The sequence below is a fragment of the Vanessa cardui genome, chromosome 5, assembly GCF_905220365.1.
Source record: "Vanessa cardui chromosome 5, ilVanCard2.1, whole genome shotgun sequence".
Taxonomy (NCBI): Eukaryota; Metazoa; Arthropoda; class Insecta; order Lepidoptera; family Nymphalidae; genus Vanessa; species Vanessa cardui.
This window is the reverse complement of record NC_061127.1, coordinates 15,509,872-15,531,070: the sequence shown is the minus strand read 5'-3', so window position 1 is coordinate 15,531,070 and position 21,199 is coordinate 15,509,872. Positions and strand designations below refer to the sequence as shown.

Sequence of the window (21,199 nt, the reverse complement as noted above, 5' to 3'; positions counted from 1 at the left end):
GAGATTAATTACTCATATTGAAATCGGAAACATATTTTACGATAGACATATCTATCTATATATCAGACGGACCTGTCTACTATTGATATAGTAACTGATAACTGCGCCGTTTGTCTAGTTGGAGGGCTACTTATCCCAATTCATGGATTCGAACCCCGACTACAGTCAATAAGAATTTTGGTTATCAACGTGGAGTTAGACAATCATCGTGAGGGAATAAAGAGCGCATCTCTTTTGCGCATGCTCTTCTGCGCTGAATGATGATATACATTAATGAAACACCGCTGAGGTATCGCTGCCTAATCTAAGATATCGATGTTTTCAGACTTAAACTCGTGCATAAGCTTATGACTGAAAGTAAAAGAGCCACTTTTAATTTTGAAAGTTACTTTACTCATTACCTGTAATATAATGGAATAGAGCAATTAATTCTTATTAGTTATTCTTAGTGAGTAACTAAATGAAATTAACGATCATTTTATTTTTACTTATTAATAATTCAGCATCCGCCGTTATATTTGAGGCATTTAGGCTTCGCGTGTCTGTGCCCACTAAATCCGAGTTAACGGCTGGATCGGCTACATTTTATCAGCTCACTGATTTGGTAAACCGAAACTAACTAACTATATCTAAGTTATATCCGGTTTAAAAATAACCTACTTATTATTGCATTGAAAAAAAAATATACGTTTAAGTAAATTATTACTTTGGGATAGTATTTGATATCTTTATCAACAATAAATTTGATTAAATTAATTACAAAAGAGAAAAAAAAATCTCGATTGCTTAACCGTAGTTGAGATGCCACTCACTGGCATAAGATGTTAGAATAAAAGGGTGAGGGGACGGTCATTGTTATATGCAAATGGGACTAAAACAAATTGATCCCAGTTAGAAACGCATTCGGAAACATCTTCAAAATAATACGGAAATCCCTTTACCTTCTTCACTTATAATTTAATGAACATTATTAAAAAAATAGACACGTAAATGCGCTAAAATTTAAAAGCGCATTTTACACATTCCCCGATTCCACGGCAGTTATTAATACGTGTATGAGAAGCTCGATCAGTAAACGGCCGGTATTTAATAATTGTGCTGATTATTCCGCGGCGTGCAGCGGAACGCGTCCGACACCCGCGCCGTGACAGCTTCCGATAAAATCTTGAAAACTTTACAACGTATGAAATTCATATAATTCTCAATCCGCTATATATTTTGACTGTATTTTTTTATGATAATAATATCCTGACTAAACGCAGCGTGGTGATATAATTTTGTATTGTCAAAAGTACTGGTTGATTTTGTGTCAAAAATTTGAACTGAAATAGTTCCGGCTATTTAACAGAGTAGAGCGAGATCGCCTCTTGGTTCCCTTCTGTTCCCTATATTATCTTCATAGTCATAGCCTTGATACTTAGAAAGTTTTTTAATTTTTTTTTTTAAATTAATCTTTTTGACATTTTGCATTGATGAGTAATGTATAGTTTCGTGTATCGCCTTCTTACATATTCATTTGCAGTACGTTGTCTAAGTTGCCGAGATAGCCCAGTGGTTAGAACGCAATCATCTTAACCGATGATTGCGAGTTCAAATCCAGGCAAACACCACTGAATTTTCATGTGCTTAATTTGTATTTATAATTCCTCTGAGGAAACCTATATGTGACTAATTTCAAGGAAATTCTGCCAGAACTGAAAACTGTGGTGGAAGATGCTGTAAACCTTCTGTTTAAAGGTCGTGGGGTATATATATAAATTGTAAATTTACAGGCTGTTAATGTATGCATGTCTAAAATGACCCTTCTGTCCTAAAGCCAGCGTTGCATTAATGACACGCTAATATGTCCCTAGGAAGGTAAAGGTACATTATGGTGTATTGGCAGTGAAATTTGTGATTCGGACATCTGATAAGCTATCGCCGGCGTTGAGCTCTCGATATCACTTATTAACGTTTGGAGAGGCTTTCAGGATGCCGTTGACATTATTGTCTTTATCTTAATTCGGCTACAGATAATATTCTCGGTGAACGCATTTATTTGTTGCAATCATGTATTATTATTATGTAAGTTTCGAACTATGAAGAAAATTCAAATAAAATGAGTAATGTGCCTTATCTAAGTTATCATTCAATGTTTCGTTAGTGTAGATACATAGATGTTAGGTAGTAAGAAGTCTAATTCAAAATATTTTCTATCTGTAGCTTACATGTATACGTATGTTGATATAAAATTAGATTTTTATTGATATGAAATGATTTTCAATTCAGATGCACATAATATAAAAAGGTACAGTATATAAACATATTTAACTAATTAGCTTCTTATCTAAACACTTGAATCGTCATGTAATAGGATTTAATAAAAGGTCTTATTAGTATACAACAATTTTTTTTTTAAAAAACCATCCCAGTATTAATCTTCATATTCTCTATCTCCTTATCAATTGATACATAATAGTCATATCAATCTAATTCATAAATAGACAATATGTTATTATTTCCGAACCAGTGGTAGCTTCACTTAATTGTTAAATGACGATTCAAAAGTGCTTGTAAAAGCCCACTTGAATAAATTATACTTTGATTTTGATTTTTGATTAATTATTATTAACTACTAATATATAATTAATCATGACATGTAACTAATAAACAAAACAAATTGTCACGTCGTTTTTTATCATTTCTTTATTATTGACGAGCCCGTATGTCTTTATTTCCAGACAACACAATTAGTATTACTTCAAGACAATAACTTCATCACTTAAAACTTAAATTCAAAAGAATATACTTATTGACTACAATACAAAGAAGTTGTAATACTATTCCAGCTTTGTCTGCGTATTCATAATTACTCTCAAGGCGTATGAATCTTATGTGTATTCACATAAGCGTTATTTTGGATCGCATCTCAACAAGCTTATGAATTATTTACTCAGGTGAAGTCTGTGTGAACAAGACGACTGGAGTTTTTATGGATTTTATCAAGTGGAACACCATCAACAGTTTTCATTAGATCTGTAGTCGTGTTCATTATATAACTTATTATATTTAAAGCTGCATCCCTCAATAGTACATATATATTAAAATATTTTTAATATTTATTTACGTTATACTGCAGTCAAAATTAGGAAACATTCTTCGTTTAAGTATGCTCATAAAAGCACTTACAAATCGTTATGATACATTGTTGTTATATTTAAAACCACAGGTTGAAAATTAGCTTCTACCTAAAAGAACCTAATTATAATAATTATGTCCAATAGAAAAGAGTGATAAGTCAAAACATACAACATACTACATAACACGTATACAATGTTAATTATTATTTATGTTTCCATCAATCTTCATTCGACAAAAGAGTTTGTCATCTAAAGATGTTGGTTGGTTACGGACATAGGTAAATAAATCTTATTGTAACTCAAAGTAACGGCGTTAGAGTTGATTTTTATATGTATTTTGAATAGGACACTACATGATAAATGCGAAGTGAGCACCGGTATAAAAATACAATCGAAATTCCATGTCAATAATTCAATAATCCTTTTATATACACTTAAATTTATATATTTAATTTATAGTATTAAAATCAATTAAACTCTCATTTTTTTATCATCAACATTCTACTTAAGATTGCGAACCAAAAAAAAACTTATTTATATTTATTATTGTATATTTTATGTATTTTAAGCATCGCTTCAGTTCACAAAGCTAAGCAGAGCTGATACTTAATATTACTAAACAAACAATTGTCCCTTATTAGTACATCGTAGAATTATGCAGAATACAGTGTTCCTGACATTGCATAAGTTTGCCATATACAGCTAAGGCCAGCTGTAATTACACTTGAGACCATGGAAATTGTACCACGACGCTGCAACCAGAATATATTTTACATGGTAATTTGTTCTGTATATAGGAATAGGTATAGTGTGCCTTTAGCTATACGGAATAAGAAATTTAAATCACATTATATGAAACTATTGACTAAGAAGGATTATTAAATCGATAAAACTTTAGTAAATTATTTCCTGCGGGTAACATTCGCGTCGCGGACGCTCATTGGTCGAATAGCGCGTTTCTTCGGCTTCACGTTACTTTCGTCCCTTCTGACGAAATCACATTAAAGTTATAATAATAAACCTAAAAAGTATAATTCAGGAGCTTCGGGGTTTTCACTGACGGTGTAATTGAATCGGCAGATAAAAGTAACTACTATTTTATAACTGAATATTATCAGTAATCTGGTACCTACAAAGTTAATCCTGTAAAATGAGAAGGTACATGTAAATGAGCGTTGGAATAAAGTTAGTCGTAATGGCGATGAGCTTGGACGATTAAACGGAACATTCCAGTATATTGTAACGATATTCCTCGTTTTTACAGCCAGTCTGGGTAGGTACTCTCTTTTATGTATATTACCGGCACACATGAATACTTGTATGTGTGTGTGAATTGTTACGTATGCGTAGCTGCTGATTGCTTGTTGGTAGATCTTTGTACGAGCCACTTTTGGTGTCAGTAGCCTATGTCAACTGTTAATATTTACTACAGCATCAATGTCTTTAGCGGTGACCTCTTACCACCAGCTAAAAAGAAAATAACAGGGAAATAGACACACAACATCCAAGAACCCAATTATTGTTATGGATTAAATTGAAATGTAAATATTATAAGTTTAATATAAATTGTTTAATTAGTAATGTAATTTTAAATTAAGTTAATGTAGTTATCAGTCAAGCATCAAAAACACCTCGTATTCAATTGGTATAGATGAGGTATTATTAATAATATGGATAATGGAGAATTATTGAGATAGTATTGAACGTTCTCAAACTGTCCTTTATATAACAATTGTCCTTTATGAGTCAGTATTTCAATATTGACTTTACTACAATACATTATGAAGTAAAACAAGATGATAAAATAAGACGTCTTCCAAATGACGAGACATATTTTATTTCAATTTAGCCAACTCTTGCCGTAAGTTTGGAAATATGCTCGTTGTGTTTAAATAGTAGGTAGAGTACACTTAGGGGAAATCACTTCAAAAAGGTATAAAATTTATCTTATTAATTTTAATAACATTATTAAACTCTAACAAATTAAAGGCTAGGATTGTTTTATCTATAAGAAAAAAAATGCTGTACCGGTAGAATTTAAATTTGGAACGTGCGTGAAACCATAACAGTTTTTTTTGTTCATGATACCCGCACGTATTATTTTACTCCATTTACATAAATAGCTAAGAACACTTGATATTTTAAATTACCGGAATACTTATGTACAAAAAAATCTTAAATATTCATATGCGTGTTAAATAGTATGCATAAAATGCTTTTAAAATAACTGAAACGGCCCTTTATTCTGCATAAAATATTTTGTAGATGAGACAAGTTATTGAACCATTTAACCTTTGCTGTCGTCTCAAGTGGTAGAAAAAAAAAGATTTGTCTATGTCATATCCTCTCATGAATGCCTTACATTATTATGCAGGCCATGTCTCTACATGGGATTCAATGGGTGTTTGACTGCGCCTACGGCAAAGCACAATGACGGCGAGAATTAATTAATATTATATAAAGCATGAAGCACATATACCCCAGTGGATAGAAAACGTGGATCGAAATTGAAGATAGCAGGTTGAAATCCTGAAAAGTTCTATTAAGCTAAAATGCCTATAATTTTCGTTTTTATACACATTAAACGTCTGATGACTGGTAGAAAACCTACATAAATATGTTGCAAAAAAATCTGCCACATCATATTCAGCTTGGCGGTTCCGAAAACTTGCCACTGAAATTATAGTTATATCAGAACTTTGTTAAAAATATATATATACAAAAATCTTCATTTCAATAAAAATCATACTAAATGGTATAAAAAAAAAACTAAAATGGAATGAATCCTATTTCAGTCCATAAGTGCGCGGGCGACAATGTCAAGGTCACGGGCGCTGCGCCGCACGCACACAGGCGCGATGTTTTTTTTTCTTTTCTCGAGCCCTTTTAAGCACAACAACAAGCAGCTGCACGTCCAGTGCGCTTTAGTCATTAGATTTATTTCTTTCGTCAAACTTTTTTATGTTTCGTTCCAAATTTGAATTTTTGTATAAAAATATTTAATTGACTTTGATTAATGCTGGTGGCATGATTGCACAAATTAGAATATTCAGAAGTTATTTTCCAAAAATATAATTCATATTTTATGAATTAAAAAAAAGTGACTTCAATTTTGCTGTTGTGAAAATGGAAATTATGATTAATATTTTATCCAATAATTTAGTACGGTCTCCTAATACATACATACATACTTACATTTTTAAGTCTGAGTCATTACTCAAATCAATATAACACATTTGTTATATTCGCTACTAAACTCGATTTAATATATCATATATATCGGAGATATCTTTACAATTTATTTAAACGTAACATATATCTAAAAAAGAATCACTAATAAGTAAAGCATTTTACACTGTACATGGATTATAAAAATTATTAAATAAATGAGAGATAATGAGTCTTATGCTTCATTCTATATCGTATTATTTTTAAGGTTACGGTTTTATGCTATTAATAAATTTTAATTATTTTCCAATAGCAGTTACTCGCGACTCTGCTCGGAATTAATACGCGTATATTATTGATATTAATACATTTCTAGGTCCAAAACTTGTTCAAATTTGCTGACGCATAAGTAGTATGTAACAGATACGAGAGCCGCTTTCGCCTTCGTTATATTGGTTCGATTAAGCGAAGTAATGGGTAACAAGAAGTCGTACTTTAATCTGTGCCCGTCACCGACCTATCTCAACTCAGAGAGAAAGAATTCCAACGAAGGCAAAACAAACAAGGGCGATCGCTTCGTGATACTAAAATAGAATATCAACCGCATTTGAGATGTTCGAAGTAAAACGAACTTGCCGTTTTTGAAGTCTATTTTATTTATAAAGTAGCTTAAAATACATATCGAACAGGTAAATAGACTACCTGATTACAAGTAGCTCTAGTCTTTAGAAATTGGTGATGTAATTTTCTTTTTAATTTTTTACCGATGCACCAATAACTTTGGGATCTAGTATGTCATGTCTCTTGTATCTCTAGTTACACTGGCTCACCACACATAAAACGAAACACAAAATGGCTATATATTGCTGTATATGCTATTTCTTGTGTCTATAGATATACTGGCATTGTCGACATTGTTAAGTTTATTTTATCACGGAGAAGCTTTTAATATAGGTATTGTCATTTTGTTTTACCTTAACATTAGATTGGGCTAATTCAAAAAGATTTCGCTTTTTTACCTTACAAACATTGCCGGAAATAATGTGTACTTATGTATATAGTATTATACATAAGTACACATACTACTATACAATACATATAGTAGGTATACACTGGCAAGTCGCTTGAAGAATTTTGCTAGTTATTTATATGTATGTTTAAAAAGATGCTTAGATATACATATTAAACTAACGAGATAGAACATTAAATAAATCATCTCTATGCTTTCGGAGCGGTAGCTATCGGTGTCGAAATTACCATTAATTAAATACGTAGAAAATTAACGTCAAGTTTTGAAATTATATTTTTAAAGTAATTAATTACTTTGCTGAATATGTTAATAGGAGCAATAAACTTTTCTTTAAGATTTTCTGAAAGATATGTTTTTAAATATTATAATATAAAATTAAAGTTTTTAATTAGATTATAATTAAATATATAATCATCTTATAATATATAAGTTCAGTTAAATTAAAACTAAGTTAAAATATAACGCATCCAAGCTTTCATTGTAGCGCCATGATGTCAATTTGTCTTATGAGGATTTCACTAAGTGCTTAAAAATAGATTAACAGATCGTTCTAGTTAGGGCATTATATGAATATATTTATGTTGTTCTATTAATATGGCTATTGTTATAACTTACTGTATTAAAGTTATGATAACTTTATTACCTCATAAAAAAGTTTTTACATATCATGTTTAAAATTCTTAAGAATATTTTTGGTTATTTTTTTTTCGTGGGGTAAGCTTCTAAACTAGTCAATAATTGGATAACAATTAATTTATTTGTTTAATAAAATCGATTGACTATTAAAAATATACTAATCTTTAGGAAGTGTATCACTCAGAATAACAAAATAATTGTTACTTTTTTAATTTATGTGGTACAATTATATATTTAAAACAATAAAATATAATTATATTCATTGACGGCTAGCGAGGCGGTCAGTAATGTATGTACAGCTAGTGAGTAAATAATACAAACCGTAGGCGGTGCGGCAAGTGCAATAGCCGATCTATCGTCCATTGCGAATGCATCTTACCGCTCGGCCTACATTACAGTTCGTGTGTGATCGTGAAACGTTCGCTGTCAGAAAATGGTGTTTAAATTATACCCAGTCAAGTTTTTTTTAATGTATATTTGCCTGACAGAATATGTTCCACCTGACGCTAGGTCACCACCGCCCATAACATACTACCCAAACCTTTTAACCTCTCTATCTCACCGTTAAAACTATACATGACAAGAAAAAGTATTGCCTTTTGCCTGAAGAATATCTCATGATCGAGTGAAATACTCGCACAAAGCCAAGTCCAAATATAAATAACTTCCCACTGTTACCCTTAAGGTAAGTCAGGACATAAGTCTGTTTTCTTTAGTATAACTTTGTCGTGTAGATCTACCCGTGGAGTTAGTAGAATATATACTAATAATATGTCAGTATAATATCTCAATCTGACTAAAATTTTACTTCATAAACGCATAAACAAGTAGAAACCACTTAAGAATAATCTTTGTACAAAATTATATTGCTTAGAAAATATTATAACGTAATAAAAACCCAAAACGACCAGATGGTCTCTGATCTGTACGTTTTTTTCTATCCCGCAGAGAAAATCGTCGTTCGTCACGCGCGGATTATTCGACAACTCAGGTCTAATGAGAATTACTTCTTTATTTTTAGACCACAGCCGGTAGCTTTATTTCCTTAATTTGTACAAACCATTGTCTTTAACTGCGGATTGGTGTTTGGACATGTGATACATGAGTTTCCTATTTTTCCTTAACCGCCAAGCAAGAGATGAACTTTCAAAACAAATAAAGCACACGAAAAGTCATTGGTGTTTGTCTGGGTTTGAAGCTTGAACCCACATATTTGGTTAGGATGTCTTGCCTCTGATATATTAGATAACCGAAGTTAAAGTAAATTATATCAAGTAGAACAGGCACGTAATACAATAATAAGGAAATCTCTATTATGGGTCACAAACATTAAAGTAACGTAACTTTTTTTTTAAATTAAAAACAAAAAAATCCATAACAATATAAAACGTTCGAAACATAAAATAATAAATGTATTTGTAACAAAGTATTTAGCTAACAATATTCTCCGGAGATCGCGGACGCGCGCCGATCCGCGCCCGATGAGCGGGTCGTTGAACCGCTCTAACGGCACCGATATTTGTGCACGCGAAGCTCCAGGGTTAAGGTACAGATTACAGCGATAACACTGCTGTTATAGCGTCGTGGGAAACTCCGAACAGTTACTCCTAACTAGACACCAAAATTATATCGAAACTGTAATACTGATCTAGATAATCTATGCCCAAACATACTTATATATTTGTCGTATCTATAATTATTACTCAAGTAAATTACATGACAGAATAGGAAAATCGGTTTACAAATTTTTAATATCTAGCAGATTTACGCATAGCCAATGGAAAGGTCTTTGATTCTCGCTACGATCCACGGGCCAGTAGCGCTTAACGCGAAACCGCACGCAAAACACTTTTAAAAGCATGCTAATTAGTACGATCGTTCAACCAAGAATCGAAGAACAGCCAAAGTGCTTCAAATGACAAGTGACAACTAGTTCTCGATTACAATCAGACAAGGAACAGTGGCAATTAAGAGATTTTCCTAGTAATTGCCAATCAATCAATTTTAAAGTGTGACAAATATATTTTAATCAATTTACTGTTAAATCGATTTGAATATCAAATGAAGTAAAATTGTCACATACATCTTCTTATGTTATTCGTCGAATGAACATCTATCTAAATTCGTTATTAAATTTTCACGTGTCTTCACTTACTTTATTCATCAAGTAAAAAAAAAATGGGCTTCTTCGTTCATTCGATCACTCTAAACCTTTTATCTCAATAGACATAAAAACTACCGTTCACACATAAACGTAAATGCTTTGAAGTCTTCATATAGTTTAGAGCTTAAGACTAAACACGTTTATTCAACAATATCTAACTGTATTAACCAAGTATGCTAAAATCACCGTTGGAAATCGCAAGACGACCTGATTATTACGCCCAAAATACAAGAAAATCGTTCCAATAAAGTCATAATTTGACACAATTCATCAGCCTTATGCCTAATGAATAAAGATCATTATTCAATGAGGCATTTATAAGCTCCCTGACACGTTCAATCTCAACACTCAACATCACTCTTGACTTCATTCCTCTCGACTAACTCATTGAGAGAAGTGGTTTGCTAATTGATTTGTTTCATCCCGTTTAAGACAAGCGCCACACACGAATGGAAACAGGCGTATACATTGAAATAACAAACTTAAATGTGCTTGTATTAAAGAAATCAATGTCTAATACCAATACAATTGAAGTAGGACAACTAAAGTGCTATAATCCGGACACTCTTCATTTGACAATTTCTCTTTTTTTTGGGGTCGTTATAAAAATTATAAATAGTTTTCAAAAAGGGAAAATTGTTATTGCATATGAGATCGAATCATATATTGACTTGCTTTCTTTACCACGTAATAAGAACGTTTTACATTTTAAGATGTCATATTCGATCGTCTATGAAGATTTATTGTTTCGAGGCAAAAAGATCCGTAAGCCTACACATTATACGGTACGAATACCGTTCGATATTTCGGACCAACGGATTCTGACCGGTTCGTCCGGTTACCGTTTGCATATGTTTACGTCGACAGATGAAACTAAAATCGATTTGAGATATGTCGTTTGCAATATCATTTAAATAAATAAAAAAATGCTTTCTCAATGAAATAACGGTACCGAATAATTTTATTTTGTTTTCAAACAGGTAGAAGAACTGGCAATTGGACCACAAATCGTAAGATCATCATCAGCGTTGCTATACGCAAAGCGCCACCAAGGCTATGGCCCTTGTGTTATGTTATTGTCCTTATCGCGAGATTAAGAACAGTTTTTAAATCAATCGGATACATAATAATAGGTGCATATGAAAATAAAACTAACATTTTATATTATAAGACAATCAGGTAAAATGTTATCGTGAAAAACCCTTTGAAAAGAAAATGTCGAAGAAGTATTTTGTCTATAGCAAAATTATTTAGATCCATTTATAGTTGGACTTAAATTCTTTCCTTTTTAATCAAAGTGAAGGCATTTTATTTTTAAATTCAAGTTTAAATTAAAACATAAATCGCGCTTTTCTTGATCTCGTCATGTTTGTATTTATGCTATCGCGTGCGCCAGCGCAGCTGCGATATTTCTTTTATTACGGGTTTGACGCTGAATGATGAGCGACTTCCGTCATACCTGCCACTTAGTGCATCTTAGTCTCTCGTAATTAGGTATAACCAACTTATTACTCTCGTATGTGATTTTCTTGTAACGTTTTTTTAAACTTGCACACCGCTTACATTTATAAAATAGTAGTGGTGATCAATTAAAGCGTCCGACAGTAGATAATATAACCGTTCATAATATACTTGAGCCAGTTTTCCAACAACTTTCCATTGGGAGGTCATCTGAGTGATCTTTCAAGACAAAAAAAAATGAGGCTGATACACCATTATAGTGGATTGTAAGGTTTATTTTTATAAAGCTTTGATGTACTAACATAATATCATAATAATTTTCTCCTCACTATTGTAACACAAATAACATGTACATTGAAGGTCAAAGTTGTTTATCTACCTTTTTTTTATTATCATTGGAATAGAATAAAGGTGTTTATTAAAGAAAGTCTGCTACCAGACGACTGGATTACAAGGTTTATTTTTCTAAAAGTATAATGCACTAATTTGCCCTTAAAAACCATTTAATATTTCTAATGTCGAAATCTGGATTACCAAATATGCACTCTCAGTATACTCAATCATTTGTAAAACAAACTCGCTCAAACTAAACAACTCCGGTCGCAGGATCGATCCAGACGTCAGATCTGGTCCGTTTATTTATGTACCCGCAAGATTACGCGTTCATAGACCTTTGAACTGAACGAACTTCGGAAGAATAGAATACACTTCTATCTATATAAATCACTGTAATGGAGCTTTCATTTACATTAAATATATATTGAAATAACGAATCGAGGGAGGAATCGTCGATTGTACCTTTCCAACTTACTTAGTGGAATATCCTGATGAGATAAATTGTTTCGGTTTAAATCCGTATCGATATTTAATTTATTTATATCAATGAGTCGAGATGGCCCAGTGGTTAGAACGCGTGCATCTTAACCGATGATTGCGGGTTCAAACCCAGGCAAGCACTGCTGATTCATGTGCTTAATTTGTCTTTATAATTCATCTCGTGCTCAGCGGTGAAGGAAAACATGGTGAAGAAACCTGCATGCGACAAATTTCATAGAAATTCTGCCACATGTGTATTCCACCAACCCGCAATGGAACAGCGTGGTGGAATATGTTCCAAACCCTCTTCTCAAAGGGAGAGGAGGCCTTTAGCCCAACAGTGGAAATTTACAGGCTGTTGTTGTATATCATTGTAACACATATTCCGTTGACAAAATTATCTTGATTACTTTTACATTTATAATATTAAAACATAGATAGTATTGAATATTATTCTATTTAATTTATAAAGTATATAGTTATATCGTAAAGACGGCTGAGTCAGGTGTGGGACCTTAGTTCCCCTTCCCGGTCACTCAAGCGATTAAAAAGCCGTTCCTGTTAGATGCTTCTGTGTTGTAAGAAAAGTACAGTTAAAAATTAATATTAAATTTGCAACCCTTGCTCAAGAGGGTCGGCTACTAAATTATCTCTAATGGCTATGTTAATATACCAAGAAATATTCACCTCATATGAACTGTATTGTTAGTAAAATACAGTTAATCAATTTCATATTTATTTATCTGTAAATATGCCTTTTGCTCCTCATTGGTTTAGTAAGTAGCTATGAAATCGCTGATCCCAAGGTTCTGGGTACAATATAGTATTTAAAAAAAAAAAAAATTGAGCCTAAATTAAACTCCTAGCCACTACTCCTAGCTCCTAACTATTGCCGATTAAAAATCCCTTAGATGTTTTTTTCCAGTTTAAATTTTACTTTATATGAAGTATACAAATTAATACCTAATTTTGCATATCGCTTCATATCGACGGAGTTCTGAAGTAACAAACATAAAAAATTTACTACCGAATAGTTTCCTTAATTTTTTGTCGCTTAAAAAGTAAGAAGACATACTAAGTGGTAAATGAGTCTATTATATAAATAATAAACGGAACCGTTAAATCGATACATTCGAAAGGACTCCGATTTTGATAAGTTTATTTACGGACGATCAACTCAGCCGCCGTGATTCATGAACTTGTACCACTGTCATTTCGAGCGATAAGATAAGAAGAGCTTTTATATCTCTAGCCCGAAACGGGCTTAGGCTATTTAAATGTTATTAAAATGTAACTATGTTTATTTTGATAAAGTTTACATGTTATAATAATAAAAATAAAAAAAACAAATGCATACGTGAATATGTCTGGATATAAACGAAGCATTTATTTTCCATTTGAAGCCACTAGGATTATTATTTCAATAAAAAAGAAACACTCGTATGCAGTACATAATTATGAGAACCTCTTTTGTATAAAAACTTCGTCCTTTTCAATGTAGCCATAAAAGCTCAGCAATTATTTATACAATGGTAATGGTGAAAGTATTCATTCATCAAAGGTTCGCAGAGGGCATCACCGAAACCCGTAACCCTGTTTAGTCTGATGCATCTTTAAATCACCCGCAATGCGCATTACTTCGCAGCAGCCGGTTAACGACCCACCCCCAGCGAAGTTCGCCATTTCGATTCGTCTCAACATGTGCTGAAATAAAATAAACAGATCCTAAAAATTCCAGATGCCCGAAACGTTAGGTAAATGAACTGCCTGAAAGTCGATAAACTTACCCAACCGAGCGTTCAAATTGCTTCAATTTATATACATATATGTACTTGGAATAAAGTTTCTTCGTTAGTTCCAACAAAAATAATATTAATATTTATAACTTATATTCTTGCATAGTCTTTTATATCTCGTAATTATTTAGAGTAGGTACTTTTCAAGTTATTAATTTATTTTATGTGTCGGGAGCTAGCATCTGGTTTCTATCCTTTAATATTTAATTCAAAACCTTTTACATTCATTTATACGATTTTTTTAAGACAGGCCTATTAAAATGTATTGTTTTATTTTTTGCATCGTGGTATCCACGCCATAGATTAGAAATAAGCACAAACAGCACAATATGCGAACGATTGGTGTCCTACTTGTCTTGATCATGCAATCAATTGACAAAATATTTCGTTCAAACTAGTGCAGTTACACGACTATAAAATTATGGGCATTTTTAACAGCCACAACGTAAAACGAAAATATACATATACATGTATATTTTCGTATAAATAATATTATTTTTTTTTAAATATCACCGCAAATGATACTTTATACAGTACAAGTTGTCTCGCGGATATGCTTGCTTTGTTGGCATGTGTCCTTCCTTGAATTTGATAGATAGCTTGCTTCATAATAAATTTGATCAAGTTCAGTTCAGTGGTTTCCATTTAAAAGAGCTACATACTACAGCTACTAGAGACACAAACAGTTACTTTCGTATTAATATATAAGTATTAACAAGTAATTAAAAATATTAACCATTTCATTAACTCGCAGCCAACGTGAGAAGTAGAACACATTGTCTCATTAACGTGTTATGTACCATCTCTTACAATATTATATATTAGATAATAATTATATACATGTCAGTTTTAATTATTACTCTGATACCGTTTTATTTTATTTTTAAAGTATTCCTAATAACGTTCATTAATTTTAATGATAACATTAATGTTATATATTCAAAATAAATTATTCATTACATATATAATGATTTAATTTAATTTTAATAAAATTAAACTTTAAATAAAATATATATTGTTACGAGACTTTCTATGTGGAATATATTTCATCAATTCATTTATCTTTTATTTTACGATAATTTGTTCTGACTATGAATTATGTCAATCATTTTATCAATTTAATTTTTGACTTTGGGTTAAGGAGTACAACAGATATCTGTTGATCTATTTGGTCGTAATGTAAAAATTCAAATAAGGGATCAATGCCCTTTGTATTCCGGAAAATGACCCCCTATTCCCAGGAACTGTGAATAATCAAAGAACAATCTATGCGAAGTATGTATATGAAAGCACAAACATTTCCATTACAAAATCACCTACAAAAACTGCATCCCATTGTTATAATTTAGTCAGAAACGAAAGCATTCTCGGAATTATTTCATAAAATTTAAATGAAACATACAAGACGATTAAAAAATTAATATATTTTAATGAAGTTTATTCACTTGCAGTTCATAGAAAACCGAATTAATATAAAATTTTAGTCAAAAATGCTCGTCATTGAATCTAAGAGAGCTCGTAACGGGAGGCTGTAACGGTATGGCGCGAACTTCAATACCTCATAACGCGCTCTCTACAGTTCCGTTTTATGCTAATGGATTCATTTTATGTTAAATGTAATGCTGATAAAATAATATTTCATTTTAATAAATCGCATATAGAGTTTAATTCTGTTCGAATTTTGTTTCATTACCTTAGCCCGTTGAACGTTTGCCCGCATATTTAAATAATAAAAAGTATGAATAAAACTATTTAATTTCTTTTTCAAATACGTAGGCAGGCTGGCAAAGAGTCGTTAAGCGATCGCCATCATCCATAGACAAGTAGCTGTAACGAATATCCCAATCATCTCAATTTGCCATCAACTGTTGCGTCTCTTTCGCCTGTAATTTCACTTATTCTTTCATCCTTCAAATACAAAGTATTTTTGGCTGTAGAACATACGATGAATGGGTGTAGAAAGTACATTAATAATTATGAACGGAGAAACATTTCTCTGATGGGTCAGTAAATATTTATCAGCTGGACCGACTTCACTTCAAGCTCCAGCTGTCCCCATCAGTCATATGTATTTCGCTTAATGACACAAACAGTTCCGACTATCAGTCGTTAGCAGTAAACATCCTCCATTTAAATGCATTATCAGTTATTTATAACTCAAGCTAAGTACAATGATTAATTACAATTAAACATATTCATATTTATTGGACGTTTCTTTTGTGTTGCAATATCTTGAATTTTAGTTTTCTGTAGTTAAGTTTAGTACCACTAATTAGTAGTAGTAGGCCGCTGATATCGAGAGTACCAGACTCACTCAGAGCCGTTAGCCCTGCGTCTCCGTAATATACAAATCAAAATATACTTCATTCAAGTAAGCTTTTACGAACGGTTTTGAATCGTCATTTAATAACTACTTTTTAAGTGAAGTTACCACCGGTTCGGAAGTAGTTATCTGATAAAAAGATAATTATGAATTTATTCGCTAGTTTATGTAGCTGATTTCGCTGGGCTCAGCTTCAAACCAATTTCATCGGACCCGCAAAAACCGACATATTATTATTATAATACCAATAGAAATATTATAATACTTTGTTTTACTTATACGAAAATTGCTAATTTTAATTAAAATATTGTCAGTAGCCTCGCACGCTATAACCCTTCTGTGTACCCGCCCATGTCTAGTAGGTATGCATATTGTATAACATGCCTAATTTCATTACGTTAATATCCGAAGTCGATTAAATTATGAGTCCCATGTCCTAGACACTCCTATTAACCATTGTATAAGCACAATACTAAATCAATACAATTTGGGCAAGGTCGAGTTCCCATATTGATTTGATTTATTGCGTAACCAATTTTAAAAGGCATATCTGTCTCATCCTATCTCGATCTGTACCACCCATAGCCTATTTATAAGTCATTTTATAGTCAAACAGCTGTTATTAGTTATTGTTGTGTTTCGGTGCCAATTCAAGTAACAAATTGTTACTCGGTGTAATCGCTGATGTTTAGCCTGCGGTAGGTATAAACAGTAGGTCGAAATTCGATCGTATCGTAATATAAATAATGAGCCGAGATGGTCCAGTGGTTAGAACGCATACATCTTAACCGATGATTCCGAGATCATACAGATAAGCACTGAATTTTCACGTGCTTAATTTGTGTTTATAACTCATCTCTAGTTCGTTGGTGAACGAAAACATCGTGAGGAAACCTGCATGTGTCTAATTTCAACTAAAGTCGACGATATCTGAATCCACCAAAGTGCCTTGGAGCAGCGTGGTGAAACATGTTCCCAACCTTTTCCTCAAAGATAGAGGAGGAGATTTCCCAGAAGTGGGAAATTATAAGGCTGTCATATGAATATACATAAATAACCAGAATTAGTCGGTTGTCCGTCAGTTGTGACTAAGCTGAAGTTTATTATTGTGATCAATAGTCGAAGTTCATCGTAATACAATCGGAAACGCTTCATCACCATTACAAGTCTGTAGATTTCATTAAATTAAACAGGGGTGAAATAAAAGGACAAGTTATATAAACTCTTGATTTACATCGGTGGAACAATAGATCATTTTAAGCCTGATGTTTACATCAGGTCATTTGACAGTTTACCTTCCTGTCAGATATAAAAAAACTGCGAATGTGAAATATTGTGTTATAATTGTTAATAAATAAGGACGACTAAATTTAAATAGCAATTGTTATAAGTTCACTCACATCCAAAAAATTTCGCTGAAATCTGCGTGTTAATTTATTAATGAATGGACTTAACTGTATGACGTAACGCCTAACACCAGTTAACAATACCTGGGCGGTGCCTTTGACCTGGCAGCGTGACCTCGCAGCCGTACCGTGACGTGCGCCTGCGCACTGTGAACGCGAATTTCAGCTAATTAATTATTTACATAGTTAAATATGGATTATGAATGCAGATCGGTGTGCTTTATTGTTTAATTTTTTTATATATCATTAAATAATTTTAGAGCTTTAGAGTAATTAAAATTTGCGTTAATTGTTAATTATGATTAAAATGCTAATTATAAAGTAAAATAACGAAAACTACCGTAACTCAATCAAAGCTAAGCTTGCTTTAAGTTTTCTCTTCATCATCGTGGTGGAAACTTGAAAACTCAAAAAGTGAACAGGCTTCTTCCCAGTAGTAAAACAATTATCGGCTGTTACACTTTTGACATTACTATAGGTATTCATCGTAGGTTGTAAATATAGAAACATTTAAATTTCTGAAACTGCCACTCACATACTCGTCATTACACCAGGTACTCAAAGCCGCTCAAATTTCAGATTCAACTCAAGCTCAAGGCTAACCGCGCACATTATCCGTTTCAACTTTTCATTCAATTGCAATACACTCGAGAAATACACGAAAAGGCATGCGTCGCGTATTACTAAGAGACCGTCGTAATTTACCGACAGACAATTGCTTCATTGCGGTAATGCACAGACGAGTTGAAAGCATCGCCGTAATGTGCCCTAAAAGCCTATCCTGGGGTATCTAAAACTATAGCTGTGTAATTATAGACTGTGTCCTATTGCTTACTCTCCTTTATACTGGGTCATCAACTGTCATCAACTATGCCATTATACTATTTGGTCAGTTTCGTCGTTCTGTTAGGTTTTAAAGTTGCTGATTCCGGGATCCGAAATTAAAAGATTTTCTATTTTTCTCAAAATTCTCGGCATTCTCGATAGTTCGGAATTTGAAAGTCGCTAGGCCGTTAAATTATGAATTATCGAAGACCATCTCAGATTGTTGACCTCGTACTCAGCTGGTTAGTCTCCCTTGAGATTGGGAGGAAATTACTTTTACTATTCAATTTATGTCAAGTATCCTAATGACTTAATCAACTTGATTGGTATATTTTATGCTCGTTAATATTTTGTTTCAAATAAATTATATCTGTAAGAGCTCTGAACTTGACCGCGATCGATGGACATCAGACTGCATAGATTTCCAGACGCGTGGCGATGCGTACGTTAATCTTCTCAATTAATATACGTATATCTTCGTTCGAAGTTGAGTGTACTTATTGTTTATAAGAAGTAAAGAAATTTTGTTGAATTATTCTTGGTCTAAATCGATGTTTTCTACCGTAGTGCATCAAAGGACATACAGGTCGTATCGGAGAAATGTCGTCATAACAAAAAAGATGAAAAATTCATAGTATGTAAACATGCCACTGAAAATTGCTATTTAGAATTTTTTCTGTGGACACAGTCGCGAACATTCTCTAGACGTTATCATTTAACTTATTTAGACCGAAGTATTTCTAGACGTAAACGGTGCAAATTCCGCCATTATCGTACGGAAGCGTGTAACGGATGCTGTAATCTGGACCGGCGCTATAACGTGTGGATCTAGTTCGTCTCGTTTATGGACTAAGATAGGCTATTCAACTTAGTAGCTGTGAAGTGATGATACGTTAGGGATTCTCGACAACCGGTTAACTGTCATAATTATATCTTACAGTGATAGCAACCAAGCTACCTGCAACAAATCTCTGATATTAATCATAAGTTAAATAAATAGTTATAATAAATAGCTATCTATTTTCAAGTAATTACTTCATAATCTACCCCGGTTAAGGCCATTAAAAATAATTTTGGACGTTCCTTCGATTCACTCCAGTAAATCTTGAATTTAGAAGTTAGCAGTGTTAACACTATGATGCAAAAATCTTTCAGATCATATCAGATTTACCGTTCTTTCCCAAGTCTGCATACTACTGGTTCAATGCATACACTGCACTGGCTAGTCTTCCACTGGCCGCTATGGCCAAAATCAGTTAGGAGGTTATAGTCAAATTTCTGATTTATTGATATATTTCACATTCCCGTAATAAATAAATTCTGGAGCAAATAGATACGTTGAGTAATTTTTGACTCATTTGATTTACATTCTTAAATATTTACACCAAACCGTGACTCACAATTATTCTCTATTTCGACCAATTTTTTACGGTCTTTGGCATTAAATACACTTTTAGTAGTCCTTATTTGTACAACAATAAGATTGCAATTATCTCAATAAATTTGAATATAAAATGAAACGCAAAATACTATTGTCTTCTGAGAAGTCTGGACCGTGGGTAATCTTGACTTAAATAGCATTCAATGCAAACCGAAACTGTTGACAAAATACTTAAATACATTTTATGACTAGTGCCACGAAGAAATAAAAATCATGCAAGCATACAAATAAATCAATCTTTAATCTGTATTGAAAAGATGATCAAATTCACAAACAAAATGTCTGAGGATAAGATTATACCAAATAAAAATACCTATTGTTTCGCGATTGACTAAATACGACATATCTAAGTAATAATCAATATTGTATTAGACTCACATTATAAACTTAAGTTCTACGCAGGATACAATTCATGGATAGATTATATCAACTCAGTTTAAGCCCTTAACGTTGATCAATGTCAATAATATCTGTATTTCTTCTTTAAATTTGGGTATAAAATGTTAATATATTATTTTCTTCCAGACAAAATGAACGGTCTGAATGGACATAGCAACGGAGAAGTCAACGGAGCCGGTGACATCATCACCCAGAACCAGCAGCGCGGCTGGTGGACCATCGGTCTGATCAACTCGCGGTACCGGTACCTCACAGCCGAGACCTTCGGATTCAAGATCAACGCAAACGGAACTAGCCTTAAGAAGAAACAGATATGGACTTTGGAGCCAGCTACCGGAAGCGCCATTGATAGTAAGTTTCGTATGATTTCTTTTAACTAATAACTAATATCGTAATGGTATTTATTTAGTCTATACTATCTATACTTCTATACTAATATTATAAATGTGATAGTAAAGCTCTGTTTGTTTGTCTGTCTGTGGCTCTTTCACTGCCGAACCTTTGAACCGAATTTGATGATATTTGGTATGAAGAAAACTTGAAGCCCAAGAAAAGACTTGGACGACTTTTTACCTGACACACGTCGACCCACACCCTAATACACGAGCGAAGCCG

General features: G+C 32.8%; 1 protein-coding gene across 1 annotated transcript in view; it reads left to right on the top strand.

Moving 5' to 3' along the window:
* Positions 1-21,199, top strand: part of LOC124529651 (protein singed) — a 47,790-nt gene that overhangs the window by 1,436 nt on the left and 25,155 nt on the right. The window contains exon 2 of the mRNA XM_047103480.1: positions 20,711-20,935. Coding sequence (XP_046959436.1) covers positions 20,716-20,935 — 220 coding nt within the window. The 5' untranslated portion in view covers positions 20,711-20,715. The remainder of the gene's footprint in view (positions 1-20,710; positions 20,936-21,199) is intronic.